The sequence below is a fragment of the Hypomesus transpacificus genome, chromosome 17, assembly GCF_021917145.1.
Source record: "Hypomesus transpacificus isolate Combined female chromosome 17, fHypTra1, whole genome shotgun sequence".
NCBI lineage: Eukaryota > Metazoa > Chordata > Actinopteri > Osmeriformes > Osmeridae > Hypomesus > Hypomesus transpacificus.
Window position 1 is genome coordinate 237,894 of NC_061076.1, and position 27,594 is coordinate 265,487.

General features: G+C 47.3%; 5 protein-coding genes across 7 annotated transcripts in view; 3 read left to right on the forward strand and 2 right to left on the reverse strand.

Annotated features, from left to right (window-relative positions):
• Positions 1 to 6,912, forward strand: part of pls3 (plastin 3 (T isoform)) — an 11,889-nt gene extending 4,977 nt beyond the window's left edge. Inside the window, exons 4-16 of the mRNA XM_047037405.1 lie at positions 1,270 to 1,399; positions 1,802 to 1,934; positions 2,031 to 2,112; positions 2,516 to 2,681; positions 2,885 to 3,027; positions 3,736 to 3,831; positions 3,936 to 4,131; positions 4,226 to 4,304; positions 4,452 to 4,569; positions 4,852 to 4,985; positions 5,793 to 5,916; positions 6,373 to 6,497; positions 6,719 to 6,912. Coding sequence (XP_046893361.1) covers positions 1,270 to 1,399; positions 1,802 to 1,934; positions 2,031 to 2,112; positions 2,516 to 2,681; positions 2,885 to 3,027; positions 3,736 to 3,831; positions 3,936 to 4,131; positions 4,226 to 4,304; positions 4,452 to 4,569; positions 4,852 to 4,985; positions 5,793 to 5,916; positions 6,373 to 6,497; positions 6,719 to 6,851 — 1,659 coding nt within the window. The 3' untranslated portion in view covers positions 6,852 to 6,912. The remainder of the gene's footprint in view (positions 1 to 1,269; positions 1,400 to 1,801; positions 1,935 to 2,030; positions 2,113 to 2,515; positions 2,682 to 2,884; positions 3,028 to 3,735; positions 3,832 to 3,935; positions 4,132 to 4,225; positions 4,305 to 4,451; positions 4,570 to 4,851; positions 4,986 to 5,792; positions 5,917 to 6,372; positions 6,498 to 6,718) is intronic.
• Positions 6,913 to 9,556: 2,644 nt separating this feature from the next.
• Positions 9,557 to 14,967, forward strand: cnga2b (cyclic nucleotide gated channel subunit alpha 2b). Its single transcript, XM_047038583.1, has 7 exons — positions 9,557 to 9,804; positions 11,019 to 11,125; positions 11,261 to 11,371; positions 11,631 to 11,807; positions 11,981 to 12,088; positions 12,202 to 12,308; positions 12,607 to 14,967. Exons 2-7 carry the CDS (start codon positions 11,025 to 11,027, stop codon positions 14,079 to 14,081), a joined length of 2,079 nt encoding a protein of 692 aa, XP_046894539.1. The 5' UTR covers positions 9,557 to 9,804; positions 11,019 to 11,024; the 3' UTR covers positions 14,082 to 14,967.
• Positions 14,968 to 15,646: 679 nt separating this feature from the next.
• Positions 15,647 to 20,720, forward strand: nup62l (nucleoporin 62 like). Its single transcript, XM_047038584.1, has 13 exons — positions 15,647 to 15,730; positions 16,199 to 16,534; positions 16,663 to 17,156; positions 17,266 to 17,355; positions 17,484 to 17,600; positions 17,790 to 17,918; positions 18,153 to 18,267; positions 18,507 to 18,651; positions 18,750 to 18,799; positions 19,005 to 19,139; positions 19,849 to 19,960; positions 20,204 to 20,270; positions 20,370 to 20,720. Exons 2-13 carry the CDS (start codon positions 16,221 to 16,223, stop codon positions 20,459 to 20,461), a joined length of 1,860 nt encoding a protein of 619 aa, XP_046894540.1. The 5' UTR covers positions 15,647 to 15,730; positions 16,199 to 16,220; the 3' UTR covers positions 20,462 to 20,720.
• A 45-nt stretch (positions 20,721 to 20,765) lies between these two features.
• rraga (Ras-related GTP binding A) lies at positions 20,766 to 24,480 on the reverse strand. 3 transcript variants are annotated; one of them, XM_047038588.1, is made up of 11 exons: positions 24,414 to 24,480; positions 24,185 to 24,255; positions 23,490 to 23,598; positions 23,215 to 23,314; positions 23,016 to 23,082; positions 22,676 to 22,898; positions 22,322 to 22,417; positions 22,119 to 22,241; positions 21,921 to 22,012; positions 21,683 to 21,798; positions 20,766 to 21,466 (listed from the first exon to the last, which is right to left on the reverse strand). In XM_047038588.1, exons 3-11 carry the CDS (start codon positions 23,514 to 23,516, stop codon positions 21,363 to 21,365), a joined length of 948 nt encoding a protein of 315 aa, XP_046894544.1. In that variant the 5' UTR covers positions 23,517 to 23,598; positions 24,185 to 24,255; positions 24,414 to 24,480; the 3' UTR covers positions 20,766 to 21,362. The 3 variants fall into 3 exon arrangements, with proteins under 3 accessions (XP_046894544.1, XP_046894542.1, XP_046894541.1); XM_047038586.1 differs by having other exon boundaries at positions 24,397 to 24,473; XM_047038585.1 differs by having other exon boundaries at positions 24,185 to 24,457.
• Positions 24,481 to 24,732: 252 nt separating this feature from the next.
• chmp1b (charged multivesicular body protein 1B) lies at positions 24,733 to 27,468 on the reverse strand. The gene is made up of 8 exons (XM_047037846.1): positions 27,292 to 27,468; positions 26,807 to 26,904; positions 26,563 to 26,709; positions 26,287 to 26,355; positions 26,100 to 26,207; positions 25,920 to 25,963; positions 25,712 to 25,784; positions 24,733 to 25,373 (listed from the first exon to the last, which is right to left on the reverse strand). Exons 1-8 carry the CDS (start codon positions 27,305 to 27,307, stop codon positions 25,329 to 25,331), a joined length of 600 nt encoding a protein of 199 aa, XP_046893802.1. The 5' UTR covers positions 27,308 to 27,468; the 3' UTR covers positions 24,733 to 25,328.
• Positions 27,469 to 27,594: the final 126 nt, after the last annotated feature.

Below are 27,594 nucleotides of genomic sequence, written 5' to 3' on the forward strand. Positions count from 1 at the left end.
GAAAAAACCTCATCCGTAATCTCGCTATTTTAGGCACTTTCACATAGCTCCATGATGACTTGAAAGTTTTCTTTTTTAGTATTAATATTATTCTATTTTTTTTCAACCAAGGATAGCCACAGCTGTGTGTATTTGCTGTAGGCTTGCATGATTTCATTCGTTTTTTTCTGTTTTCATTGGCCGTCTTCGGTATGTTGTGATGTGGGGGTGAGGTTTTTCAAATGGAACCAGCGATATCAAGTAATGGTAGTGCCAGCATTAGGAGACAACAGAATATGTGGTGTTATCTGCTGAGACTATTTCAATGACAACAGATAAGGATAGGATTGCAGAGAGAAGTGCTTTGTGTTGTTTTGAGATCCCTGCCTTTTATATCCAGTCTGGGCTGCCCAGCAGCTGTAACCAAACACGACATGACCTCGTGTTTGTTTGCTGTTCTGTGTGCTGACAATTTAAATGTGTCACTCATCCCCCGGCTGAATGGCTCATTGTGGCTTCAATCCACACAGAGGTCTTGAGGTGTGAGGTCACAAACGGGCCGGAGAAACTCCCAGAGCCAGGAGGAAACCGAGCAGTCAGCTGCTTGTTTTCTTATTGTAGAGGGTGGAACGGAACAGGTTTAGAAGCCAGGACTCATTCTTTGATACAAGGACGTGACTTCCTGGTCAACATCCATGTTGTTGGTGCTGCTCTGCCCTTCCCAACTTAGATGACACAGAACCACAGAACCACAGAACCACAGAACTACAGAACCACAGAACCGTAAAAGAGCCGCTGGTCAATAACACAGTCTTCTCATTTTTCCTCCTTCCCTTTCTGGTCTGGGACATCCCATAATGAGTTAGTTGTTGTTGGTTACAAAGCTGGAGTCAAGTAGTCAACTTTACTTGTACTGAGTGTAGTCTTAAAAAAAATAAAAATAAAGTAAAACGTTTTCAAGACGGCTTCTCCTGTAATGTTTCATTATGTCTCAGCCCTGGCCCTTGTGCCCCCCTGTCCTGCATGTTCTAGATGTTTCCCTGCTCCAACACACCTGATTCAAATAAAAGGTTGTTATCAAGCCTGAAAACGACCGTACATGCATTCACCTTGTGTTAGGGCAGGGAACCATCTAGAACATGCAGGACAGGGAACCATCTAGAACATGCAGGACAGGGAACCATCTAAAACCTGCAGGACAGGGAACCATCTAGAACATGCAGGACAGGGGGTCCTGAGTAATGGGGATCAGAGACGGTGCTGTAATGCTCCTCCATCTCTGTGCTGTAGATATTCCAGGAACTGAAGAGCAGTGATATCGCTAAAAGCTTCCGGAAGGCCATCAACAGGAAGGAAGGGATCCTGGCCATCGGAGGCACGTCTGAGCTGTCGAGCGAAGGAACGCAGCACTCCTTCTCTGGTACGGTCACACCGGACCGGAAGCTTCTAGAACACCTCAGCATTCTGTACTGTGTCATGATGATGATGTCTTAAGGGCCAGTCAATGTTGATGTATTTAGTGACAACTGTGTCCGTACTGAAGATGAATGGCGTAGCCTGGGAACCATGAAGGCTAATGCAGGTTTTAAGTCCGACTGAGGGAATTTCCTTCTCTTCATGTCTTCTCTCCCTGCTTTCATGTCTCTCACCAACTGTCCTATCGATACAGAAAAGCAGAAAAAAGCAGAAAGATTTCTATATATATATATATATATATATATATATATATATATATATATATATATATTTTTTTTTTTAATTATCAGCAAGTCAGTTGTGGTAGTGCTGGCTGATTGTGAGTTTTCCCTGGTCACCTGTGTAGAGGAGGAGCGCTATGCCTTCGTCAACTGGATCAACACAGCGCTGGAGAAGGATCCGGACTGCGGGCACGCGCTGCCCATGGATCCAGACACTGACTCCCTGTTCAAAGCCATGGGCGACGGCGTGGTGCTCTGGTGAGTCAACCTGTCGTGATGTTAAATATCGACTCTTCCTGCGTTTTCTCCCCCCCGCTGAGCTGCGTCCTAACCCCCCGCCTTGTCTCTGTGTAGTAAAATGATCAACCTGTCGGTGCCAGACACCATTGATGAGAGGACCATAAACAAAAAGAAGCTGACCCCATTCACGATCCAGGTTTGTAGCAGCTCCGCCCCCTGAAGCAGCCCTCCGAGCTACACGCCCTGCAGCCGTCTCAGCACACGCTCACTCTGTTCCAAATACAGTTGAATGCAAATACTGGGTGGAGACATTTTGAATACATTTGTAAATCGAAGTGATAATATGAACTTCCTTATATAAATAAAGCCTATTCTGCCCTTTGGCACATCAACATCACACTGTGGAAATCAAGTATAACGAAATATTGTGTGTATCGACGATACGATACAGTATCGACAAGCCTATGTATCGTACCTCAACCGAGAGGAGGCAAAACCCATCCCAGAAAGGTGGTGAACTCCTGTTCCTCCCCAGACTGTGTGATTTCTCGTCCTCCTCCCTGCTCTTCCTCAGACTGTGTGATTTCTCCCTCCTGCAGGAGAACCTGAACTTGGCCCTGAACTCGGCCTCAGCCATCGGCTGCCACGTGGTGAACATCGGGGCGCTGGACCTGCGGGAGGGGAAGCCCCACCTGGTGCTGGGCCTGCTGTGGCAGATCATCAAGATCGGCCTGTTCGCAGACATCGAGCTGAGCAGGAACGAAGGTGAGGAGAGGGAGGGGGGGGGGTAGGAGAGGGAGGGGGCGGGCAGGAGAGGGAGGGGAGGATGAGGGGGGTTAGGGTTAGGGGCATGTCATCTGATGAAGCCTAAATAGTTTCAGTCGTTGGTCATCAGTTGTATGACTTGGAGAGGTGTGTGTGTGTGTGTGTGTGTGTGTGCGTGTGTGTGTGTGCGTGCTGCGCCCCAGCGCTGGCGGCCCTGCTGAGGGACGGGGAGACCCTGGAGGACCTGATGAAGCTGTCCCCTGAGGAGCTGCTCCTACGCTGGGCCAACTACCACCTGGAGAACGCCGGCTGGCAGAAAATTAACAACTTCAGCTCAGACATCAAGGTGATTGGTGCCACGGTCATGTGACCGAGGGGGTAATGCTTCAGCTCAGACATCAAGGTGCGTGGTGCCACGGTCATGTGACCAAGGGGGTAACGGATGTCTGGCAGCTAAGACTGGAGGTCATGAATAATAGACTGGAGCACTTTGTCCTTTCCGCAATGAATCTTGAAATGGACTTTGAAATGGATTCCCAACATTTCCCTTCTCAATACAGTGACTGTGCTTGTCTGTGTTTCTGACTCAGTGTATCTTCTCTTTAGCTGACAGGCCTTTCAACCTGTAAAGGTACTTTACAGATCAACTTTCTTGCTGTGTAGGAACTGACAACAGCTCCATACATTTGTCATCCAGAATAGAACATTAATATTCTCATTACTTCCACGATCACAGCATCACCCTCCACTGTGTCGCTCCGTGTCTCTACTGTGTGTTCTCATGTGATGCATTACCTTGCATGTCATGCGTAGTGATGTCATATCCCATCCCGTGTCTCAGACGAGGTGTGTAGTGATGTCATATCCCATCCCGTGTCTCAGGCGAGTTGTGTAGTGATGTCATATCCCATCCCTTGTCTCAGGCGAGGTGTGTAGTGATGTCATATCCCATCCCTTGTCTCAGGCGAGGTGTGTAGTGATGTCATATCCCATCCCTTGTCTCAGGCGAGGTGTGTAGTGATGTCATATCCCTGTGGTGTGCTTCCTGTTTCAGGACTCCAAGGCCTACTTCCACCTTCTGAACCAGATCTCCCCGAAAGGCACAGAGGAAGACCAGCCTCGCATCGACATCAACATGGCCGGCTTCAGCGTAAGAACCAGGAAGTGGCCACACCTTGTTTACCTTCAGGAGGGTTAGGGTTGGGTTCAGAGAGCCCCAGGGTGAACCTGTCTCTGTGTGTCTGCGCCCAACAGGAGAAGGACGATCTGAAGCGGGCGGAGAGCATGCTGCAGCAGGCCGACAGGCTGGGCTGCAGACAGTTTGTCACTCCCACCGACGTCATCAGCGGCAACCCTAAACTCAACCTGGCGTTTGTGGCTAACCTGTTCAACAAGTACCCCTCCCTGACCAAGCCAGAGGGCGAGGATATCGACTGGGGGCTGCTTGAAGGTGAGGGCTGAGGGACACCGGTCTGTCAGACGGTTATGTGACTGGACTGTTCCTCGTTCTTGCGTAACGCTCCGTGTTCCTGTGTGCCCCTCAGGTGAGACGAGAGAGGAGAGAACCTTCCGGAACTGGATGAATTCTCTGGGTGTGAACCCGCACGTCAATCACTTGTATGGGTACGTACGCCAAACTCAACCCATCATCTGTGTTTTGTGTTCTTAAAAAAAATAAAAAGTGAATTGAATCCTAAGTGAATTGAATCCTAAGTGAATTGAATCCTAAGTGAATTGAATCCTAAGTGAATTGTGTTTGTGTTCCTCCAGGGACCTGCAAGACGCTCTAGTTATCCTGCAGCTGTATGAGAAGATTAAAGTTCCTGTGGACTGGAACAACAAAGTGAATAAACCACCGTACCCCAAGATAGGGACCAACATGAAGAAGGTAGACTAACTCCTCATCCAGCTCAAACTAAACTACTATTTCGTTTCTGTCAAAACACAATGACTCTCACTGCCTAAAACAAAAAAAGTGATGTTATTGTTTGTCAATCGTTCGATCTCTCTTTCTACTTATTTCTACCTCTCTCTCTACCTCTCTCTCTATCTCTCTCTCTACCTCTCTGTACCTCTCTGTACCTCTCTCAACCCCTCTACCTCTATCTCTCTCTCTCTACCTCGATCTCTCTCTACCTCTCTCTACCTCTCTCTCTCTTCTTCTGGACAGCTGGAGAACTGTAACTACGCAGTGGAGTTGGGCAAGACAACCGCCAAGTTTTCCCTGGTTGGCATCGGAGGGCAGGACCTGAACGATGGCAACGCTACCCTGACGCTGGCCCTGGTCTGGCAGCTGATGAGGAAGTGAGTCACCCGGTCTGAGCCAGTCTGAGCATGCCCAGAGAGCAGTCTGAGCATGCCCAGAGAGCAGTCTGAGCATGCCCAGAGAGCAGTCTGAGCATGCCCAGAGAGCTGTCTTGCTGTTCCCAGGATTCAGTTCACCAGGGAAGAAAGATCAATGCTCTCTGAAAATAAAAGATTAGAGACACCTCTTTTTTTATTTTCCACTTCACGTTGACTCATCGTTATGATCTCTTAGCTCTCCTGTGACCCACCCTTGTCCCGGTTAGGGATGTTCCGTAGACCTGCTAGGTTGGGCGTGGTGCTGGGTGAAGAAGGGGGTGCATGTGCACAGACTAGAATTCCCTGTTTTGGCTCTGTGCTATCAGAGGCATCAGGACAGTCTGCGGTATTTACGACCTGCTTCTCCTGTGCAGTTGTGTGTGCAGGGTTGATCAGAGTGTTAAACGACGCTGCGTCATGGTGGAGCAGTGAGGCTTGATGCTCACGGCATGTCTGCACCTTCCTCTGGAGGGTAGTGTATGCGTTTGCTGTTGGTCTGCTGCAGGCTGGCTTCGCTCTGTCCTCCATTTTTATTTAGTTGTTTTCATTTTTGATTCCTAATCCCTAAGGATACAAGAGTCCCTTGCCAGTCCGTTTTTAATAATTAAAAACATCTTCTTAATTGCCTTTCGGAGGGGCTTGTTCCATCAAGCTAGTTTACCGAATCAGAAAGGCTTGTATCAGGGAAAGTAACTGTCAAAAGCTTATTTGGTAAAACTTGATTTATGGAACATGCCACTGGTAAAATGAAAATGCTCTCATCCCCAGATACACGTTGAATGTACTGGAGGACTTGGGAGACGGACAGAAGGCCAACGATGACATCATCGTTCGATGGGTCAACAGCACCTTGTCAGAGGCCGGGAAAGCAACCAAGATCTCAAGCTTCAAGGTTCGTCGAGATGTTCTACAGCAAACTCATGTCACCTGTTTTGTTTATTTATTACACTTATTTATCACAGTTGATCATTCACAGTCCCATTCGGTTTACAATTTCTCTGTTCTCTGTATATATTTATCTCCAGTGTTAACTATCACTCCAAATTCATGACTATTTACTGCCACCAAACTTCTACAGACCAAATATGGTTCTACAAGTGCACATTTTCTTCAATAAATGTAACATTTCTCAGAGCATTTAATGCTTCATTCATTTAAAATATCACCCCTGGGGGCTTCTGGGTCCAAATCCAGCCTGGCCCCCCCTCTCTCCCCCCCTCTCTCTCCCCCCCCTCTCTCTCCCTCCCCCCCACCCCCCCGTCTCGCCGTGCCTTTCCTGTCACACAAACAAACTATCCGATAAAGCATGAAAAGCTGTATTCTTAAACAATGTCCCCTTGGTTGTCAGGACAAGGAGATCAGCACCAGTCTGCCGGTGGTGGACCTGATCGACGCCATCCAGCCAGGCAGCATCAGCTATGACCTGGTGAAGACTGGAAGCCTGTCTGCAGACGACAAGCTGGAGAACGCCAAGTAGGTCCCAGCGGCAGCCCATGGAACCACAGAACACACATTTAGAGGATTGAATCATGGCTGAAAAGATGGTAGAATCACAGTAGAAAAAACGTGCTGAGTCATAGTCGTACATTTGATAGAATCACTGTAGAAAAAACGAATTGATTTAGATGTTTACAATTCATTGACATGTGTTGTCTTGTCGCCATGGAGCCCACTGACCCTGCTCTCCGTCCTAGATACGCGGTCTCCATGGCGAGGAAGATCGGCGCCCGGGTCTACGCCCTCCCGGACGACCTGGTGGAGGTCAAACCTAAGATGGTGATGACCGTGTTCGCCTGCCTGATGGGCCGAGGGATGAAGCGAGCCTAGGACACCCCCCCACCCCCCCACCATGCCCATTTACCCCGCCCTGCCCACCTAACCCCCCCCCCCCCCCACCCACCATGCCACCCCCCCACCCTGCCCCCCTAACCCCCCCACCCCCCCACCATGCCCATTTACCCCGCCCTGCCCACCTAACCCCACCCCCCCACCCACCATGCCACCCCCCCACCCTGCCCCCCTAACCCCCCCACCCCCCCACCATGCCCATTTACCCCGCCCTGCCCCCCTAACCCCCCCACCCCCCCACCATGCCCACTTACCCCGCCCTGCCCACCTAACCCCACCCCCCCACCCACCATGCCACCCCCCCACCCTGCCCCCCTAACCCCCCCACCATGCCCACTTACCCCGCCCTGCCCACCTAACCCCCCCACCCACCCACCATGCCCACTTACCCCGCCCTGCCCACCTAACCCCCCCACCCCCCCACCCTGCCCGCCTAACCCCCCCACCCTGCCCCCCTAACCCCTCCCCCTACCCCCGCGCTGGCCGTCTGACCACCAAGGAGCCACTGGGTCACAGGAATGTAGATTTGTGATGAGAATGATGTTACCAACAGACATTTAAGACCCTTCAATCAATCAAACCCTCCTATGTTCATGTCGGTATTTTTCACCTCTGTAGAAAGCAGAGGTGTGTTTACTTACTGTTAAATGAAGGGATGTCCTCTTCAGACAGGAAGACTAGGATCTAGTTTCTGAAAACTGAGGACTTGGTATGATACTTCTCAATATGCAATATGCCTTGTTGATTATTAATGTATAAGATGCTGACTTAAGTATGTATTCTCCTGCTCCCATTTGGTCGTCTCAGACCGATCGTATGTCATATCCTTTATGTTTACACAAACGCATCATTCACATATTGAACGCCAGTGGCGAGCTGAAGTTTGAGAGGTTATGGGTGTTCAGGTGTTAATACCTTGACAGTAAAGACGATCTTTCAATTATTGAAGTGCATGTATGTCGTTTTAAAACTGGCGTCATTAATAACTACATATCTCTATGCAGAAGCCATAAGGGCATGTGTGTACCGACCAAGCCTAATGCGTGTTATTGTATTTGCTTTTGTTCATTTTTGGGGGATAATGGAAGAATTGAGAGTGGTTTGGTGTCTGACTGTCTTTTTGTATTGGGACTATAGGTTTGTCTTTATTATGTTGGATGAAAATGAAGGGCTTTCTAGTAGTCAGTGCTTGTGCTGAGCTGGCTTGTGTGTGTTTGTCTGCCTCTCGTGTCTTGAGGCGGCTCTACCTATTCTTTTGTACTCGACGTCGCCCTCGGAAAAAAATGTATCAACAATATCTTCGTTCCAGGTAGCTTCATTATATTTCATAGCAACCATTGAGTGTGGTTGGTCATGTGTACATGGTAACTCCTGTGCAAGTGCTTTATATGTAACAATAAAAAACGAAATGAGGAAGAAAAAACAAATCCCTTTTTTTATTTGAACTTGGATGTGAAATGTGAAATGGATTGTGTCTTCTGAGGAAGCTGATAATGTTACTGACACTAACACAATATATGGATATGAATCACTTCAGGATTGAAAGCAAGACTTGCCACATAAGGAGGGAGTTTTATGTTTTGGTCAGAAAGCAGTGCTTACTGTTTTTACGACATCCTACAGAACAGTTCCACTGATTGGCTTAATTTCAGTCTTGTTTTGTTCGTGTCTTGGCGGTGTTCTTTGGTGTAAAGTCTTCTGAGACAGAAGTCACTGAGGACCAGCTTGGCTGGCAGCTTAGCCCCTCTGTGGACAGAACAGAAGGTGCCTCCTGCTCTCGACTAACACACTTGGCTGTGTTGGTTTGAAAGGCATCCAGCCCTCCATTGCTAACCTAAACCCCACATTTAGTCATTTAGCAGACGCTCTTATCCAGAGTGACTTACAGTAAGTACAAGGACATTCCCCCGAGGCAAGTGCCTTGCCCAAGGACACAACGTCATTTTGCACGGCCGGGAATCGAACCGGCCACCTTCTGATTAATAGCCCGATTTCCTAACCGCTCAGCCATCTTACCCCTAACCATACAAAGGACTACTTCTGTTCTGCCAACCCCACTTGACAGTTGGCTGGATGTTTCATACCGAGGTGTCTGTTTCTGTGTTTGATAAGTGATTATACAGAAGGGACTTCCAGTGGAAAAATGTTCTGTCGCAGCTCACTAGCTTGTATCCCAAACAGATGTCAAAACTGCCTTTGACAATCACCCTCTGGGTTTTCCAGAAGATTCTCATTCTTTCAGTGTGTGTTTGGTGTGTTGATTCTGCCACGGTCTGTCAGAGAGCTTGATGAGAGAGGTGATGGGAGACAGCGGTCTCTTTTGGGCTTTGTCACCGGTGGTGCCACATTACAGAGCTGTCTGAGCTCAGCCACTAGCAGCCTGAGGCAGTCAGAGACTTGAGATCCAATATACAAGTTTATATAGCAAAGCTAAATCTCTGTAGGTGGTGAGGGGTCAATCACCAGAGGCTAAAGTGATGACTGGTTGTAGCTAGTATGATCTTCGAGAGAGACACCTACTGCAGCAGGGTAGAACAAACATTTGCCCCATCTGGAAGAATATGTAAATCCTATATCTTTCGTCCTCCCTCCTCCCCCCTGTCTGCATTTCCCCGCCCCTTCTCTACTCTTCTGCTCATCCTGCTCTGCCAAAGCCAGTCCTCCTTGAGACCAGGTAACACGCAGGTGGACCTGTTGCACCTGCGCTGAGGTCAGGTGAGCAGGCGATGAGATGAGACACGCTGGAGAGAGGACATGTTGATGGAGAGAGGTACGCAGCCTGTTGGCATCACTGAGGGCAGCATGAGCTTTGGCAGATTTAACCACTCGGCAAGGAATTAGTTGTACCGGAAAGGAACCCTGGATTAATTTGTGACATGACCACAAGGACCTCGCTGGACTAACTGGACTGGAGCACCTTAAGAAGTAGCTGGTGAGTCTCTGAAGTCACCTCAGGTCCATCTGCAAACACTTCTCTACTGCAGCCTGCGATCCCTACAGATAAACGCCTTAGTTTCAATCAAACACCCCTTCTTCATATCACACAATAATTCATTTTAATAGACTATCGACTGTGGCAACTTGCGTGTTATTGTTTACGCAGCATGTACAGGACATACAGTGTTCAGGCATTCTAAGAGATGATCCACCTGTTGTGAGCTGTGATGATGCAGGCAGCTGTCTGGGGAGCAGAGCTGCCTTGCTAGCTGAGGGCAGCCTCTGGATGTTTGTTTTGCTTAATGATCTTCCAATTACTACAACAAGGGTAACAGTGATCTAAACACCACACTAACTGTCTGCCTCTTCTTTATATGTCAATGAATTGGCATCTCCTTCTCCATTTTCAGTGGTATTTTTTTAATTTTTTATAAAATGACATAAAAGTTGGTAAGAAATCATTCAAACGTCCCCTTTAAAATTCACGTAAAAAATTCCTACATGTGTCCGTATGTTTCTATGTCTGTTGACATGTCTAAGTCATTTTTGTGTCCTTGTACCAGTTCTGTCTTATTCTTTATGAGATGTGTGAGAGCTTTGAAATCCATGAAAGGGGGAGGAGATCATTTGACACCTAGCTACATACCTTTGTATCTCATTTCCTGTAAAATGCAGTCTCCCACCCATAAATATACGATCTTGGTTGACTTAAGTGGTTGTTACGGGTGACCAGCCGGTCGCCACGGCGACCGCAGTTTCTCCGGGAGGCCCCTGATGAGGCGGTCCCGGCAGGCCTGCGTCCCCCATGCGCCATGCGCCATGCGCCAGCGTGTCAGACACACCCGGTAAACACAGGAGAGACGATCTCAGCAGCTGCATCCATCCTCTATCTCTCTCTCTCCTCCCTCTCATGCCTCTACATAGTTCAGAGGAGATGTTGAAACAGCCTAGTAAAAACAGCTCCCGACGACGACACCGGGACGATGCCGGTAGCTCACTGGTTACGGCGCGGGTTTGAATCCGGCTCTGGCCTTTTACTGCGTGTTTTCACTTTCTCTCTCTCCCCCCTACATCATCCTGTCCATCTCAACAGTCTAATTACATTTTTTTTAAAGGCAAAAAAGTTTAAAAATAAAGAAATAAATCACACATAGAACCCCAGAATTTTCATGGTGTGTTGGGGTCATGTGACATCCTCTCCATCCACAGCTGACGATGACGGGGCAGGTGGCCAACAGAGACGTGTCTCCTCATCGCCTCTCGGTCAAGACCACGGTGGAGGAGGAGAGCGAGAGAGCAGACATCACTCTCAGCAGGTAGCTCAGTTCCAGCGCTGCACCAGGATACATGTCCCTGATCCTCCATGCAGGCTCTCACAGCCACCAACCATGACTACCCGCTCCTGTGTAACGCTGAGGCCTTCTGGGTCTGTGTCCGCCTCTGTTCCCCAGGGTGCCGTCAGCGTGCGATGACACGTCGTCAGAGCTGCAGAGGGTGGCGGCGCTAGACCCTCAGGGGGGAAACTCCAGGAACTCCTTCAGAGGTCAGGGGGCACTATCTAGGTATGTATGAGACGATGACATACTCGTCCTGTGGTACGTCGGAGCAGGTACACCAGCAGACTGAGGTAGTGTCCTGCATCCAGGGGGTTTTATCATCTGCTTCAACCTCTCCCCTCACCCCATCCTACACCTTCCTCACCCTCCTCCTCCTCTCTGTCTTGCCTCCCCTACTGTCTCTCCCCTCACCCCATCCTACACCTTCCTCACCCTCCTCCTCCTCTCTGTCTTGCCTCCCCTCCTGTCTCTCTCTCCACCCCAGACTGGTGACCCTGGTAGTTACTCTGAGGGAGTGGGCCCATAGGAGTCTTCAGGAGGAGGAGCAACGCCCAGACTCCTTCTTGGAGCGTTTCAGGGGCCCTGACGTGAGGACCGCTCCAAGTCGCCTCAGCAACACCCATCTCGACGCCAACGGCAACCAGACAAAAAAAAGTTTATGGTACATTCTGACTGTCTTGTGGTTTGCGCGAAGCAGTTCAAATCAGGGCCATGGAAATCAGATGGCAGTTATTGTTTAAGAAGGCCTACAAGCATGCAATGGCAGTTGGACATGTGGGGTATTGTGATCGCCCCTAGGTGAAACTGAAGAGTTGTGAACGCCTGTGCTTTCAGGAAAAAGTGGGATGTGTTTGTGGTGGCCCCTTCAGATGATTTTTACTATCGTTGGCTGTTCTTCATCGCCATGGCAGTGCTCTACAACTGGGTGTTAGTGGTGGCAAGGTAACAGTTACTGGTAATAGTGTGGATCATCGGAAACCAAATTAGTAAATGGTGTTGGTGATCATCGTAACCCAAAGTAGTAAATGCTATACTTTTTCCCTCCATCTGGGCAGGGCATGTTTTGACCAGTTGCAAACTGAGAATTATATTGGCTGGTTGGTGTTGGACTATATCTCTGATGCTGTATACATCCTGGACACCTTTATTCGACTTCGTACAGGTATGTCCAGGAACTGAGAGAGAAAACAGGATCCCATTAAATTCAATCAAACCTTTATTGTCAACAAATGTGAACATTTGCCTACAGCTTCACAGGATGGTTAAAACAGATTACAGTAAACCACTATACATACAATAATCTGAAACACAGCATGCACAGTACAGTCATCAATGACATACATGGTTCCAGTGTGAATTGTGTTGACAAATTTAGTTTTAGCATTTGCTATGAAAGATTCTATTGATTGATGTTGAAGTAGTGGTCACTCGATACCAATGTTGTCATCCTGATTCTGCAGGGTTCCTGGAACAAGGTTTGCTGGTGAAGGACCTCACCAAGCTCAAAGACAACTACGTCCGCACCTTCCAGTTCAAGATGGATGTGGTCTCAATCCTACCCACCGACCTGGTCTACATTGTCACAGGAATCCACACCCCACAGCTCAGACTCAACAGACTACTGCGGTTTTCGCGGATGTTCGAGTTCTTCGACCGCACCGAGATGCGCACCAACTACCCCAATATCTTCCGCATCTGCAACCTGGTCCTTTACATCCTGATCATCATCCACTGGAACGCCTGCATCTACTTTGCCATCTCCAAGTCCCTAGGTCTGGGCTCTGATACCTGGGTCTACCCCAACATGTCCAGGCCTGAGTTTAGTAGCTTGACCCGGGGTTATGTCTACTGCCTTTACTGGTCCACTCTCACCCTCACCACCATCGGGGAGATGCCCCCGCCTGTGCGGGATGAGGAGTTCCTGTTTGTGGTGTTTGACTTCCTGGTTGGGGTGCTCATCTTCGCCACTATTGTAGGAAACGTGGGCTCCATGATCGCCAACATGAACGCCACTCGCGCAGAGTTCCAAGCCCGCATTGATGCCATCAAACATTACATGCACTTCCGCAGGGTCAACAAGGAACTGGAGACGCGAGTCATCAAGTGGTTCGACTACCTCTGGACGAACAAGAAGGCAGTGGACGAGCAGGAGGTTTTAAAAAACCTGCCCAACAAACTCAGGGCCGAGATCGCCATCAACGTTCACCTGGCCACCCTTAAGAAGGTTCGCATCTTCCAGGACTGCGAGGCTGGATTACTGGTGGAGCTGGTGCTGAAACTGCGCCCCCAGGTGTACAGCCCAGGGGACTACATCTGCCGCAAGGGCGACATAGGGAAGGAGATGTACATCATCAAAGAGGGGAAGTTGGCTGTGGTTGCGGACGACGGGGTCACACAGTACGCCCTCCTCACAGCCGGCAGTTGCTTTGGGGAGATCAGCATCCTCAACATTCAGGGCAGCAAAATGGGCAACCGGCGGACAGCTAACATTCGCAGCATCGGCTACTCAGACCTCTTCTGCCTCTCCAAGGACGACCTGATGGAGGCGGTGATCGAGTACCCGGACGCCAAGAAGGTGCTGGAGGCGAGGGGTAGGGAGATCCTGACCAGCCAGGGCCTGCTGGATGACAGCGCTCAGCAGGCGCCCGTGGGGGAGGACACGGAGGAGAAGGTGGAGAGGCTGGAGTCATCGCTGGACACCCTCCAGACACGCTTCTCCCGCCTCCTCAGCGAGTACACCGCCACGCAGCAGCGACTGAAGCAGCGCATCACCGTCATGGAGCGCCAGTTCTGCCACACGGGCTGTGCCGGCGTCTCAGACACAGAGATGGAGCTGGATGCTGAGGCTGGCGTGGACACGGACAGCCTGACCGCACCTGGTGCCGACGAGAACAGGAAACAGGACGTGCTCACCAAGACCAACGATGGCAGTTGAAAGCTGCCTCAGTCAAGAGGATTTAAGGTGGAGCTTGGTCTGCTGTTATGATTGTAGGCTGAAACACTTTACCTTGAGACATGTAAGAGTATGTCTACACGCACAGTTATGATGTAGACTTTTACCTGAAATAATCCCCTCACGCAACATAAATACCTTCTTCACATCAAGGGTTCCCCTTGATGTTCTTTCGCTCCAACCTTCTACAACTATAATTAGGTCAACTGACACTGCATTTTTTTGAGATGTTAATTGAATGTTTCTATAGAACGAATATGGTACAGAGTACCAAGGTCTCTGGCACCTGGCAAACATCAGAGTCCCTGGAAGAAGATAAATAGGGAGGTTTATATTTAGCGAACAAACAAACACACACAAAAAGTAATGTGCAAGCATTTTCGAGTATCCCTAACAGCAAAGGTATGTTTTCAACAGTGTCGATGACAGCACCGTTGCTATGACTCATTGGAGATTTTAACCGACCAATTTAGTAGTTCAATCAGTGACGATTCGGGGAGAAATAATGCTGTTGTACAACTGTAAAAGTTAGGCTAATTAGTCGGGCAGCATAGCTAATTATTTAAATCTGAATAGTTCTAATATGGAGAACTTGTACACTTTATGAAAAGATTTAAGTAAACAGGTGCACGGTCAACCGAACGATTTGGAGAGCAGTCGTTCTACCAGTGTTGAGTATTCCCACGTCCTCTGTTATTTACTTTAAAATATTATAAGCTGTTATTAAAAGCCCACGTGGCTTCAGAACTGTAGCCTACTTCCTGTGATTGCAACCTCTTATGACCTCAATCTAGTCCATAGTCGAGTCCATTCATACAGTAGACATTTATGTTTTACTGGTCCCGACCGTCCCACACGACATGACTGATCGCCCGGAATGGAAAACCTTTCATCTTAGTTAATAAAACCCACTTGAAAGCATATTGTGAGTGTGATTCCTTTTGAACTGACATATTGGAATGTTGTAGTATTGCTGTGATGTTTTTATAATTTGTACATTAAAGAATATTACATAATAAACTAAATTGCAAAATACTTAAATCAACACATTTTTCAAACAGGCTAGTAAATGCTGACGTTCAACCAAAATCGGTGACCTATCGAAAACTGTGACTAGGGGGTCGCTGTAATGTAGGCCTACTGTTCAGCAAATGTTAGGGTTGGGATTTGGGCCGGCTAGGGTTCGAACATCTCCGTTAGAAGCCGTTAGAAGGGGTCCCTGGTCAATTTTAGATAGGTCACCAATTTCGGCACCACACTGCCTGTCAAGTATTGAAAAGGACTTGGGGATATGACCCCAAAAAGAAAATAATGAAAATAATAATGAAAATAATAATGAAAATAAAAATATCACATGTTGGAAGTTACCGTAGCAACTGAGGTGACCTTACAATCACGAGTTTATTCCCTTTGAATAGAAAAATCGAGCAGGGCCCCTCTTTATTTTGGAGGAATAACGCTGTCATGTAAGGCTGGAGCCCTCCGTCGGTAGAGGTCGCACCACCACCACAGCTCTTCATATCCCACCGCTGCGCTCCAACAAGAAAATAGTCACTGACAAGCGCGCATGCTGCATGCGACATCTATCAATTCCGTTGTGATTCAAACAAGGGTAAACGAAGATTACTAAGGTAGTTAGAAAACAATCTTTCATCCTTTTGATATTCTGCTCTTTTCTTTGTCCCGTTTTTATTGTTGTCTAATATGAAGTAGATTGCAAAATCAAGCCATAGCCGGTTGTTTCAAGCCAGGTATCAAGTTAGCTTGTTAGCTGCCTAGCCATAATCTTGTGTGGTGTTGTCTAAAGTTACCTGTCATTTAAGGGCTCCACGTTTCTAGTTAATGTTCAATATACACACAGCCCTCCAACATGTTCAGCTTTTTTAAATGACTTAGTCACAGTGATCGCTAGATAATGTTAGCTAGCTGCTAACACTGGCTAGCTATCTTATGCTAGACCAGCTAGGCTACCTAAACTAAGTAGATCACGTTGTCAGTTGTGGTGTCAAGCTAAAATCATCTGTCCACTTTGACATGCTGTAAGTGGGTCATGTCAACGTGAAATATGACTTTATTTACAGTATTTTCATATGTTTCAGTGTTCCGTTTCCTGGTAGAACCATGAGTGGGTTCAACTTCGGCCAAGCCGGCAACACGGGGTTCAGTTTTGGGACCCCCAAAACCACGGTCGCCCCAGCCCCTGCAACCGGCTTCGGGATGGCGGGCTCCACACAAGCTGCCCCCAACAGCGGCTTTTCATTTGGGACCCCAAACCCTGCCCAGGCCGCAGCTCCACAACAAGCTGCTTCACAGAGTATTTTTGGGATGGCCATGCCGCAGGCCAACGCTACCCCGGGTGGTGGGTTTAGTTTCGGGACTCCCGCACCTGGCGGTACCCCTGGAGGAGGAGGAGGCGGTGGCGGTTTCTCATTCGGGTAAATAAGTCAACATTATCATCTTTAAGTTGCTGCCGATATTGCCAGTAAACAGTCAGCTTGAGATTTCACTTAAGCAGCTGTTGGACAATTATGAAGTGGTCATTTAATTGTTTTCTTTGCCTCAGAACCCCCACCAACAAACTCAATTTAGGGACGCCAGCTCCGTCTCAAGCATCACCAGCAGGGATGACCCTCGGGGTGGCTTCCACCGGCTTCACGCTGGGAGGGGCTCTCTCCACCCAGACCACAGCCTCCATGCCCGCTGGAGGGGGCTTCAGCTTCGGCACTCCAGGCATGGGAGTCCAGGTCCAGCCCCAGGCCCAGGTCCAACCCCAACTCATGGCCCAGGTCCAACCCCAACTCATGGCCCAGGTCCAGCCCCAACTCATGACCCAGGTCCAGGCCCAGCCGGCTGCAGCCACAACCACCACCATGGCCCCAGGAGGCATGTCCCTGGGCGGGGGGTTCAGTTTTGGTGCAGCTAAGGTCCAGGCCACCACCGCCCCTGCCCCCACCATGGCCCCTGCCCCCACCATGGCCCCTGCCCCCACCTCAGGAGGAGGGTTCTCCTTTGGGAGCCCAGCTCCCTCCACGCTCTCCATGGGCATCCAGCCCGCAGGTGAGCTTTGGTCATCTCCCGGCTCAAGACACAGTTTGTACTGGCTTGTGTGTTTTCTGAATGCATTTTCCTTCATGGTAATGACTGTTGTCTTGTGTTGGTGTCTCAGGGCTGAGTCTGAACTCTGTCGCCCCAGCCCTGACAGCTGCAGTCACCTCAGCCCAGGGCGGAGGGTTTGCCTTCGGAGTCAAACCAGCTGGTAAGGAAGGACTATCTATGTGTTTTAGAGCCATTTTTCTGTCTGTAAGTGTTAAGATATTGATGAGACACTTGGTGCCTTCGGTTGTTTTATGGAGATATTGATTCTCAGATGTTTGTTTCTCAAAGCCACGCCAGCTCCGGTGATGTCTGTGCCGGCCAGCCAGCCTGCTCCAGTGCTGGGCTCTTCTCTGTTTGGTGCCCCGGCATCCACAGCCCCCGCCACCACAGGCTCCGGCTTGTCCTGTAAGCTAACCACATAGAGGAATCACCACCCAGGGCAAAAACACGCTAAATATCGATGTGACATTTTGCCATGCTATCGGCATAACATCCCACTTCATAACAGTGGAAAGAATACAGAGAAATATCAAATGTTGTTTTGTCTCGTAGATCGTGGTTGAAGGTTTAAGTGGGCTCTGTCTCCCTTTTCAGTGGGCAGTGTTGCTGCCTCTATCGCCCCGGCAACTGCCTCTATCGCCCCGGCAGCAGGAGGGAGTCTGGGGTTCATGCTGAAGCCCCTGGGAGTAGCCTCAGCTACCACAGCTGCTGCTGCAGCTACAGGTACAGACCCTGAACCACACATGCAGACACAGGTACAGACCCTGAACCACACATGCAGACACAGGTACAGACCCTGAACCACACATGCAGACACAGGTACAGACCCTGAACCACACATGCAGACACAGGTACAGACCCTGAACCAAGGGCCATCTGGTCAGACGGTACCCCTGTGGCTGGGGAGTATTCAGCAGCTTGTCTGATGTCTTTGGTCTTCTGTTGTCTTTCCTCCAGCTGCAGCCGCTGCCAGCACCACCTCAGGCTTCTCCCTCGGTATGAAACCTCCTGGGGTCACTGGCATTGGGTTAACGGCACCCATCACTGGAGCTAGCACAGCTGTCATCGCCAGGTACGTCCCCTCGTATTCAGCTGGCACAGCTGGCACAGAACAACATGTAGAAACGTTCACAAGGTGCCTACTTATTTGTACACGATGAGTGTTTGTAAGTGACCCGAGACGTTTTCAAACTGCTAAAGCCCAATCTCCCAGCTTTGGGACTGTTGAAGCGATCCTATCTCTAGTCGTGAACCTCCTGGTTCCACTGTGAAGCAACCCTAACTGCAGCGGTGAACCTGTCCTGTTCCCAGTGCTCCTCCCGTGATGTCCTATGCCCAGCTGGAGGGGCTCATCAACAAGTGGAGCCTGGAGCTGGAGGAACAGGAGAGACACTTCCTGCAGCAGGCCACGCAGGTCAACGCCTGGGACCGCATGCTGGTGGAGAACGGAGAGAAGGTGAGAGCGTTTATCACTCGAGTTGCCTCAGTTGATCTCAGGTACGTCAGACACGTTGGTTTGAAGGCCCATGACTAACGATTGTCTACCTGTCATAGATTACATCGTTGCACAAGGAGATGGAGAAGGTCAAATTGGACCAAAGAAGGTAATTTCTTTATTTTCTTTCTTTTTATTTTTAAAACCCTTTTTCCTGAATACTGTAGATGTTCGACCACAGTGTGATGCAGTGTAGAGGATGATTCTAATCTTGCTGTGGATTTGTCCCTCCCTCTAACCCCCCCTCCCTCCCTCTACCCCCCCCCCCCCCCCCCCCCCCCCCCCCCTCTACCTCCCCCCCGCCCCCCCCCCAGGCTGGATCAGGAGCTGGACTTCATCCTGTCTCAGCAGAAGGAGCTGGAGGATCTGCTGTCTCCTCTGGAGGAGTCTGTCAAAGAGCAGAGTGGAACCATTTACATGCAGAACGCTGATGAGGAACGCGAGAGAACGTACGTGTTTACTGGAGCCCTGAAACACCGTGTCCTCACAGCCAGCATGTTTACTGGAGCCCTGAAACACCGTGTCCTCACAGCCAGCATGTTTACTGGAGCCCTGAAACACCGTGTCCTCACAGCCAGCATGTTTACTGGAGCCCTGAAACACCGTGTCCTCACAGCTAGCATGTTTACTGGAGCCCTGAAACACCATGTCCTCACAGCTAGCATGTTTACTGGAGCCCTGAAACACCGTGTCCTCACAGCCAGCATGTTTACTGGAGCCCTGAAACACCGTGTCCTCACAGCTAGCATGTTTACTGGAGCCCTGAAACACCATGTCCTCACAGCTAGCATGTTTACTGGAGCCCTGAAACACCGTGTCCTCACAGCTAGCATGTTTACTGGAGCCCTGAAACACCGTGTCCTCACAGCCAGCATGTTTACTGGAGCCCTGAAACACCATGTCCTCATAGCTGGCGGGCATCCGACTTCCAACACACCTGGTTCAAACAAATTGGTCATTATCTATCTCAGCAGAAACCTGGAAATAACCCATTCATTTGAATCATGTGTGTTGGAGCAGGGAAACATCTGAAGCATGCAGGGCAGTGGCGTCCCGAAGGACCAGGGTCGAGAGACACTGAGCTAGGACACGGCGAGAGAGCTGGGTGCTGCGTCGAGTCGTGATTGTGTGACGTGACATCTGCTCCTTGCTCCTCAGGTACAAGCTGGCTGAGAACGTGGACGCCCAGCTGAAGAGGATGTCTCAAGATCTGAAGGAAATCATTGAACATCTTAACACATCCAGCGGCCCAGCAGATACCAGTGACCCGGTAAAAAATGATGCTTGTAGAAGAGACCATACAGCTCAAGTTTGAAAAGGGAAAGAGATGACAACTGTTGTGTTTGTGTGACTACATGAGTTTGAGGTTCGTACCCTGATCCATCAAGCTCAGACTGGGGCTGGGAAAGAGATCTTGTAAATGAAGCAGGATAGTCTTTAATTTCCTTTGGGGTTAATATAGTTAATGGAAAATCTGCTATGTTGTACACATGATTGTTTGTTTTCTTCTCAGCTTCAACAGATCTGTAAAATTCTCAATGCCCACATGGATTCTCTTCAGTGGATTGATCAGAACTCAGGTATGTGAAGACCACCTTGCATGTTCAATAGGTCAACAGTGTATAGTGCCTTCAAGCCATGCTAATGTACTGGCCCTAACCCCATCCATGTATTTTCAGTGCTTCTACAGAGGAGAGTGGAGGATGTGTCCAAACTGTGCGACAACCGTCGCAAAGAGCAAGAGAAGACCTTTCGTATTACATTCGATTGAGAATTATTAGCGTCTGAAATGCTAAATGTGGAATATTATACTTTTTATACTCTTTTGGAGAAGTCAGATTTCTGGAAGATGGTCTTTGTAGGATGATGTTAAGGGATGGTTCACGTTGAATACAGGGGACATGTTTTGGCTCAGTAAACCAAAATTGACCCAATAACTTAAGGGAGAATTATGATATACATTGTGAACTATCCCTTTAATGTTGTGAAATATGCTATGAGCAGGCTTAAAATAAAGATGGAAAAAAATATATATACATGGTTTTTTTCAGACATGATTTCACACTGGTCTGAAATAGCTTTTTTTAATTTTTATTTGCAGTTCAAAAAAACGTAATGAATCCACATGTCCGAATGTAAGGCAGCAGAATGTTTCCCAGTGTTCAACATTGTGTGTGACTCCCACCCCATAATACACACACTTTTCAATTTGTATTCTCTTTACAAAGCCATTATAACAAAACTCAGTGTTCATCTTCATCGTTAGCACAATGCCAGAGTGTAGTAGAACTATCAATCCCACTCGTTTCCTGGGCAACAGTCAACTGATCATTACAGGTATTGCAAATATTCCTTCCCTCATGACCAAAAAAACTTATTTTCACAGTCTTTTACACCTAAAGACTGCAATGGTAGCCCCTTAATAAAATATATATAAAGCATTCCATTGATATCTTTGTGTAGATTTACGACATACGCGTCTGAGTACAAGCATTGATTTTCATGATATACAAGATCACTGTAGAAACAAGGACAAGAACAAGGTCAGAACAGGATCTTGGAGCTAAGAGTTGGAGAACGTGATTGGGTCGCTGCTCATGCATGGGGGCGGGACCAGAAGTCTGATGTCTGGAGACTGATTGGTTGAGACGGTACCCACGTAGACCCAGAGACTAGCGCATTCGCATGTGCAGACTGTGTTTGGGTCCGTCCACCCGTTCCAGCTTCTCAAAGTGCTTCCTGGCGTTACGGATGTTGATGAGTGTGGCTGCAGAGGCTACAGGAAAGACAACTCCAGTTAGTACTTAAATCTCTTAAGAATATGTGCATTTCTCATGCTTTACTGGACAGTTTGTAAGTGAAGTGTTACAGGAAAGGCAGAAAGAGATAAGGGAAGGTCAAGGCCAGATTAGCGTTTTATATTTAGTAACCACATCCTATACAACCACCTCAGCAAGATGCCTCTCGTCGTCGTGGGTGATGGGTAACTTACGTATGGAGGGGTCGGACATGATGACCATGACGTATGTGTTGGAGGTGAAGACATCGATGAAGGCTGCAAAGTTGGAGTTTCTAACCTCCATGCTCTGGAAGGAGGCTGCCAGTTTACTGCGATCAAACACAAACATACATCGTGAAGCTGAGACGTATAGGGCAGGATCGTAGAGGAGGCGGGATCGTAGAGGAGGCGGGATCGTAGAGGAGGCGGCCCCCTTCCAGACTCGACTCACCTGCAACTGAGCTTGAACTGCTTGATGATGTTGCTGATTTTTTCAAACCGGTGTGCATCACGCTGCTCTTTGCATTGATAGTGAGAAATGACCTGCAACACACACACACACACTGAAACACCAAATAACACAGGTTCCCACATCCTTCACAACAACCTACTTCCTTAAAAAGATACACCCAATCCATGAAACCGTTACCAGAAATGTGGCTCGCTCAAACAAGAGCACTTCGTCTGCCTCGATGATCTGGGCGAAGTTCCTTAGGTTAGTCTCCAGCTGCTGAACATTGGGAATCAGCTGGTACACAATGCTGGACCACGCCTGAGGGGGAAGGAGAACACTCAGTCAAGACTTCCCTGAGAGCACAGATCAGCAGACAGACAGAGACAGACAAACCGAACCTTGTACAGCGTTTCATCCCAGATGGAAGTCCTGAAGCAGGTACAAGCCAGCGGTCTGGACAGCCTCCGCAAGTCTTCTTCACGTTCTTTGAAGATCTGTAGAGAGAGAGCGATATAGAGAGGTAATCAGTCACATGGAGAAGAGGTGTTACTTAGTAGGACAATACACACCTACATGCTAATAATGAGTAGAAAGCCTTATGACATTCAAAGGTATTTTAACACTTACATAGCTGAAATACTAACCCCACATTCCTGGCGAGATATCTACCTCATGTATTAAACCCTTTGATGTGTCCAATAATGTGTGTGTGTGTGTGTGGTGTAATGTGTGTAGTGTAAACATCAGCTCACCAGGTCTCTCTGGTCCTCCTGTACCAGGTCCATTTTGTGCACGAGGCAGAATACTTTAGCATCAGGAGAGTTCTGAAGGATGGCCTCCAGACAGGACTGGTAGTAGTGCATGTCTTTCTCCAGCTCACGGCTCTCAACATCAAACACGTAGATCAACACCTCCACGTTCCTGAAAATGTTGTCCCTCTGGCTGGTGAAGTAGTTCTCCATGAAGGTGTCTTGTCTGAGGAATTAAATCACACAAGAATACCATTACTGACTACCATGAAGTAAGTGCTGATCAAATGGTTTGACCCTGAGAGTTTGATCTGGTTGATGGTAAATCCGTTGACCAACCCACCCTCCACAGTCCCATAAATTCAGCACCAGGTTGCCAAGAAATCTCACATGGGAGTGCTCCACGTCGACTAGGTTGAGACAAAAGCAGAATGAGATTTGAGTCACTAAAAAGGGGTAAATTATTTTTTTATTAAAGCACTACTGCAATCATAGAGTTAGTGCAGAATAAATCTCTGTCGTATAAAAAAGCAGGCGCTTACTTGTGGCTCCAAGGCGTCGCGTGTCTCTGGCTATGTAGTTGGCAAAGATGATGGATCTCATGCTGGTCTTCCCAGAGCCACTCTTGCCCATCAGCAACACCTAGAAGTTAATCCACGTAGTTAAAATATATTCGTGAAGTACACAACCCGACAAACCTGCTTTTCGTAATCGCCCTATGGTTAGCAATAAAGTAGGCCCATTGAGCCGTTTAATAACCGACATACAACGGTTCCAACGTCTTCTATTGGGATGTAGATGTAACTAGTAGTGTTACCTTCTTCTTCATGGCTGTGCTTGACATCCCCTTTATAGGTCAGTTCGCAAAATAATACTTCAAATTTCTGCCACACTGACGTCTTTGCAGATGGTATATTTTCTTGCAGCTACAAAATGAGCAAAATAATGATGTTAGCAATCTTAAACAGTGGAGTAGAAAGACAAATATCATTGATTCACAGTAGTTTCAGGGTCTCTGTTAACCATCTTAGATAATTACACACCAACTAGTTACAAAACTCCTAAGTGAAGTAAGATTGCTGCAAGCTAGGCCCCTCTAGCTAACAGTTCTCTATAGCCAGAGGCCAACTATAGATTTAGCCTAATGTTAGCCATCTGTCTGCCTTTCTCCGGCACGAATGATACAAATCATTGGAATCAGATTATACCTATTGATAGCTTGTTAGCTAGCAAGATGTTACAGCTTAGAAGCTAGCTAGAGATAGCATGGGCTAAATGTTTATCTCTTAGCCATACAGCCATTGCACTGACTTGTTAGTGCAGGCAAGCCAAACAAACGTCATCTCCTCGTAGCTAGCTTAGCTAGCTAGTGGTGCTAACTAGGTTGTTTGTTGCGTGTAAATCGGTTTAGATGCCATTCCCATTTTAGCAGGCTACACTGGGAATAACCATGTTGTTGCCGATTTAAACAAATTAACCAAATATTAATAAAATCTCCAAGTTTGTTATTACTTGATCTTGATAGACGCGAACTGTCACTGGTCGGGTTGGTGTTGACTGCTGTTCACGCTTCTTTCATGATGCTGTCAATTGGAAACACAAAAATAAAGTTCTCGTATTAACTCCTCGAATAAAAAGCACGCTATTTCACCTCCTCCTTTCTTGTCAAAACGCTGAGTATAACCGATTTCCTTTAATTATAGCATCACGCTTAAAACACCTACCAAGCTTTGTCACTTACTGAGAACTTACTGACTAGCCTCACACATATTTCACGTGATTGCACCACAGAGGGGGAGGGGAGGGAAGGGGGGGGGGGGGGGGTTCAGGAATGCTGTCGTTGAGGTGTCAGACTTCCGAGTGTAGATGGCCTCGTCTACAAATCATTACGCTCGCTTTACTTTTGCTTTCTACCTTCAGATGGTTTCCGTAGCTAATTTCACAATATTAGACTGAAACAAAACACAATTATCAAATATTTAAAAACGTAGCCTTATGCCTACTTTTCAACGAAATTTTGACTTTGCTTTTTGGGTTCAACAAGGATCAAGATACAATCACAATGTTATAAAAACTTTATTCTCCAATAGACCTGAACAGTGAATAGGAATCCCTAAGGACATTGAGCTGTCAATAAAGATATGAATAAAATCAAGCAACTGTTTGTTTACTTTAAACAAGTCACATCAGATACAGGTTATAAGAATATATACACATCTTTTAAACTCCATTATTCACATGTAATAATTGTATAAGGACAGATAAACCACAAGACACCAGACACTAAATAGAAGGGGGAAAAGGCAACTTTTGTTTTGACATGAGGACATCTCATCTTACAAATCACAACAATTAAACAAACATATAATGTACACCAGCTGAATATAACCATCCCAATTTGAATATTCTCATACATCTTTACAACCAGAAGGTCTTAGTTTTAGTGTTGAGGTTCATATTGGTCTGGATCTCTCTACCGCTTACCCCAAAAAATATAAGTAGGAACCAGAGCTTTCAAATAGTTCTATTTTTGTAGAAAAATCAGTTGCAAAGAGACTCAGAAACATGATGAAAAGATCAGGCCTTATTCATTTACAGTTAGAAAGCATGTCCATCAGAGCTCTGTGTCGGGGCAGTGATAGAAAGACATCCTCTCTTACATCTGGTCTCTGAGTTTGGCGAGGCGTTGAGATAGTTCGTCCTGCAGACAAGTAGAGAAGGTGTTTAGGGTTAGGTAAAGGTAAGGCTGGGCATTTTTGTGCAGCATGTCAAAAATAGTTGTTTACTTGTACTCTGTCTAAAATATGTGTACTCTGTAATCCTTACAACCAACTGCATATATCTGTTTTGAGTATAATTTTATATGAACTTGTGCTCTTAGGACCGGAGGAAGTGATTACTGTATATTGTATTCATTAGGTGTAAATTGTGCATTGTGTTGTGTAACAGATGTGTTCATTTGTGTCATTGGAACTGCACCCAAGACTTTCACACAGTTGCACTTGTGTATATGGAGGGACAATACAATGGTTTGATTACCTGTTCTGCAGAGGCCACACTGGTACCCACACTCCCTGATTGTCCCTGTGGAAGCTCCATGTTCAGGTCCAGACTAAACCCAACAGCACACAGGCACAGACATTTACCACTAGGTACTGACAAATACAAATATTTTCCAGTGATGTGCCAGATATTGTCAAAGGAATGACAGTGCATCTCCTTAGACTACTGATGGATGCTTTCTTACCCAGCTTCATCCGCCATTTCATGCATCAGTGAATCCACTTGATTCTGAAACACACATTTGACAGACTTCAGTGAAACCTCTGTGTTTAGAAATGATACATTTGACGTACAAACAGTACAACTTAAGCTAAGTGCACGGGGGCCGTGTATGTGATGAAGGCGGCATGCTTTAGCGGCGTACCTGAGGCGTGGTCAGCGTGGTCGTGCTGCTCATGGTGTCCTCCATGTGGGCCGTCTGCACATCCAGGGTTTCAAACTGATGCTCAAACTTATCCATGAGGCCTGAGATCTGAAGAGGACATTTGGTTTGTTTAGTCACAGTACATTATCAAACGTGTGCCACCTCAAAACACACACACACACACTACCTTCTCCAGGTTCATTGACTTCAGTGTAGCATCCATCCCTTTTACCACTCCTGCCATGGATTTGGTGACCTGTGGGGGGGGGGGGGGGGGGGGGGGGGGGAGAGGGAAGAGAAACGCTGCAATATTGCTGTGCCAGTTACATTATGTTTTGGTGTCCACTTTTGTGTCTCATGGATTTGCAGCCTGGAGTTTTCAGGTACCTGTTCCACATCGCAGGGTGTATAACCACCACAGCAGGGTGTATAACCACCACAGCAGGGTGTATAACCACCATACCTTATTCATCGTAAGAGCTGTTTGGACCCTGGCAGCTACTGCATCCACCCGGGCACTCATCCGCAGGAAGTTCACAGACTGGTTCTTCTGTCTGATGGCGTTTTCTGCATGAATTCTGGCCACTTCCACATTACCTTTCTGAATCGCCTTTGGGAAACATACACATCAGCATCACTACAGTAGTCCCATTTCCTTAGAAACAATAGACCTTATACTTCGACCCAGAAATAACGTCAATATTTACTTTTTTGACTTTGGTCTTCTCTGCCTTTTCCTCTTTGTCACATTTCTTGGAGCTTCGTTGAAGTTCTTTGGCAGCAAACTTGAGGTTGAAGAGATGCTCTGTAATACGTGTTAAAGACTCCGACAAGCACTTTTTAACGTTTTAAACAACCTTTTAATTAATATGAACTCAGCAGCTCGTTCCGTGCAAGACATAAAAGATTACAAATTAGAACATAGCCTCTAAATACCTGAAAAGATCTAATGGAGAACATAGCTGGTTACAATAATATCTTAATCTCAACAGTAACGTTATAAAGTTCGGCACCTACAACCAAACACACAAGCAGAATTAACTTAACATATAAATGAAATATATCCAACCACAAAGCAAACAAAACTAGAATGACTCAGTGAGTCACTTACAGGCCGAAGCAAGCGTAGCTAACATTACTTTTACTGAATGCTAGTTACTTTCCGCATTTTGAGTAATCTTTGAAAGGATACTCTCCATATTCGACATCTTGGTATATTCCTTAAACAGCTATATTTAATAAAATGTGTGTATTGTAGTTAACTTTAACAGTTAGTTTACTAGCTCTTCTAACAGTAAAACTGGCGTTTTTGTTCACTATTTTCCTCTCTTCCCTACTTCCGGATACACTGGCATACACGTCATCCAGTGTCACATGTTTAGGGGAGTATCCCATTTGACGTCACATTTATCTGGAGCATGAACATTTTGAATGTACTGGAATGTAAAACGAGAAACTCTCCTGTAGTAAACCTCTAAATCATCGTTCATACGTA

Coding starts and splice junctions, on each gene's coding strand:
- chmp1b (XM_047037846.1), bottom strand. Junction 26,208..26,286: donor AGTCAATGAACCTGGAGAAG/GTAGTGTGTGTG, acceptor TGTCCTCTTCAG/ATCTCAGGCCTCATGGATAA. Junction 25,374..25,711: donor GTGTGGCCTCTGCAGAACAG/GTAATCAAACCA, acceptor ACTTGTCTGCAG/GACGAACTATCTCAACGCCT.
- cnga2b (XM_047038583.1), top strand. CDS start 11,025: ATGACGGGGCAGGTGGCCAACAGAGACGTGTCTCCTCATCGCCTCTCG. Junction 12,089..12,201: donor TGGGTGTTAGTGGTGGCAAG/GTAACAGTTACT, acceptor CCATCTGGGCAG/GGCATGTTTTGACCAGTTGC. Junction 12,309..12,606: donor CTTTATTCGACTTCGTACAG/GTATGTCCAGGA, acceptor CTGATTCTGCAG/GGTTCCTGGAACAAGGTTTG.
- rraga (XM_047038588.1), bottom strand. CDS start 23,516: ATGTCAAGCACAGCCATGAAGAAGAAG. Junction 22,418..22,675: donor AGGAGGACCAGAGAGACCTG/GTGAGCTGATGT, acceptor CTCTCTCTACAG/ATCTTCAAAGAACGTGAAGA. Junction 21,467..21,682: donor CATGTCCGACCCCTCCATAC/GTAAGTTACCCA, acceptor TCTTTCCTGTAG/CCTCTGCAGCCACACTCATC.
- nup62l (XM_047038584.1), top strand. CDS start 16,221: ATGAGTGGGTTCAACTTCGGCCAAGCCGGCAACACGGGGTTCAGTTTT. Junction 17,157..17,265: donor CATGGGCATCCAGCCCGCAG/GTGAGCTTTGGT, acceptor TTGGTGTCTCAG/GGCTGAGTCTGAACTCTGTC. Junction 19,961..20,203: donor CAGCAGATACCAGTGACCCG/GTAAAAAATGAT, acceptor TTTTCTTCTCAG/CTTCAACAGATCTGTAAAAT.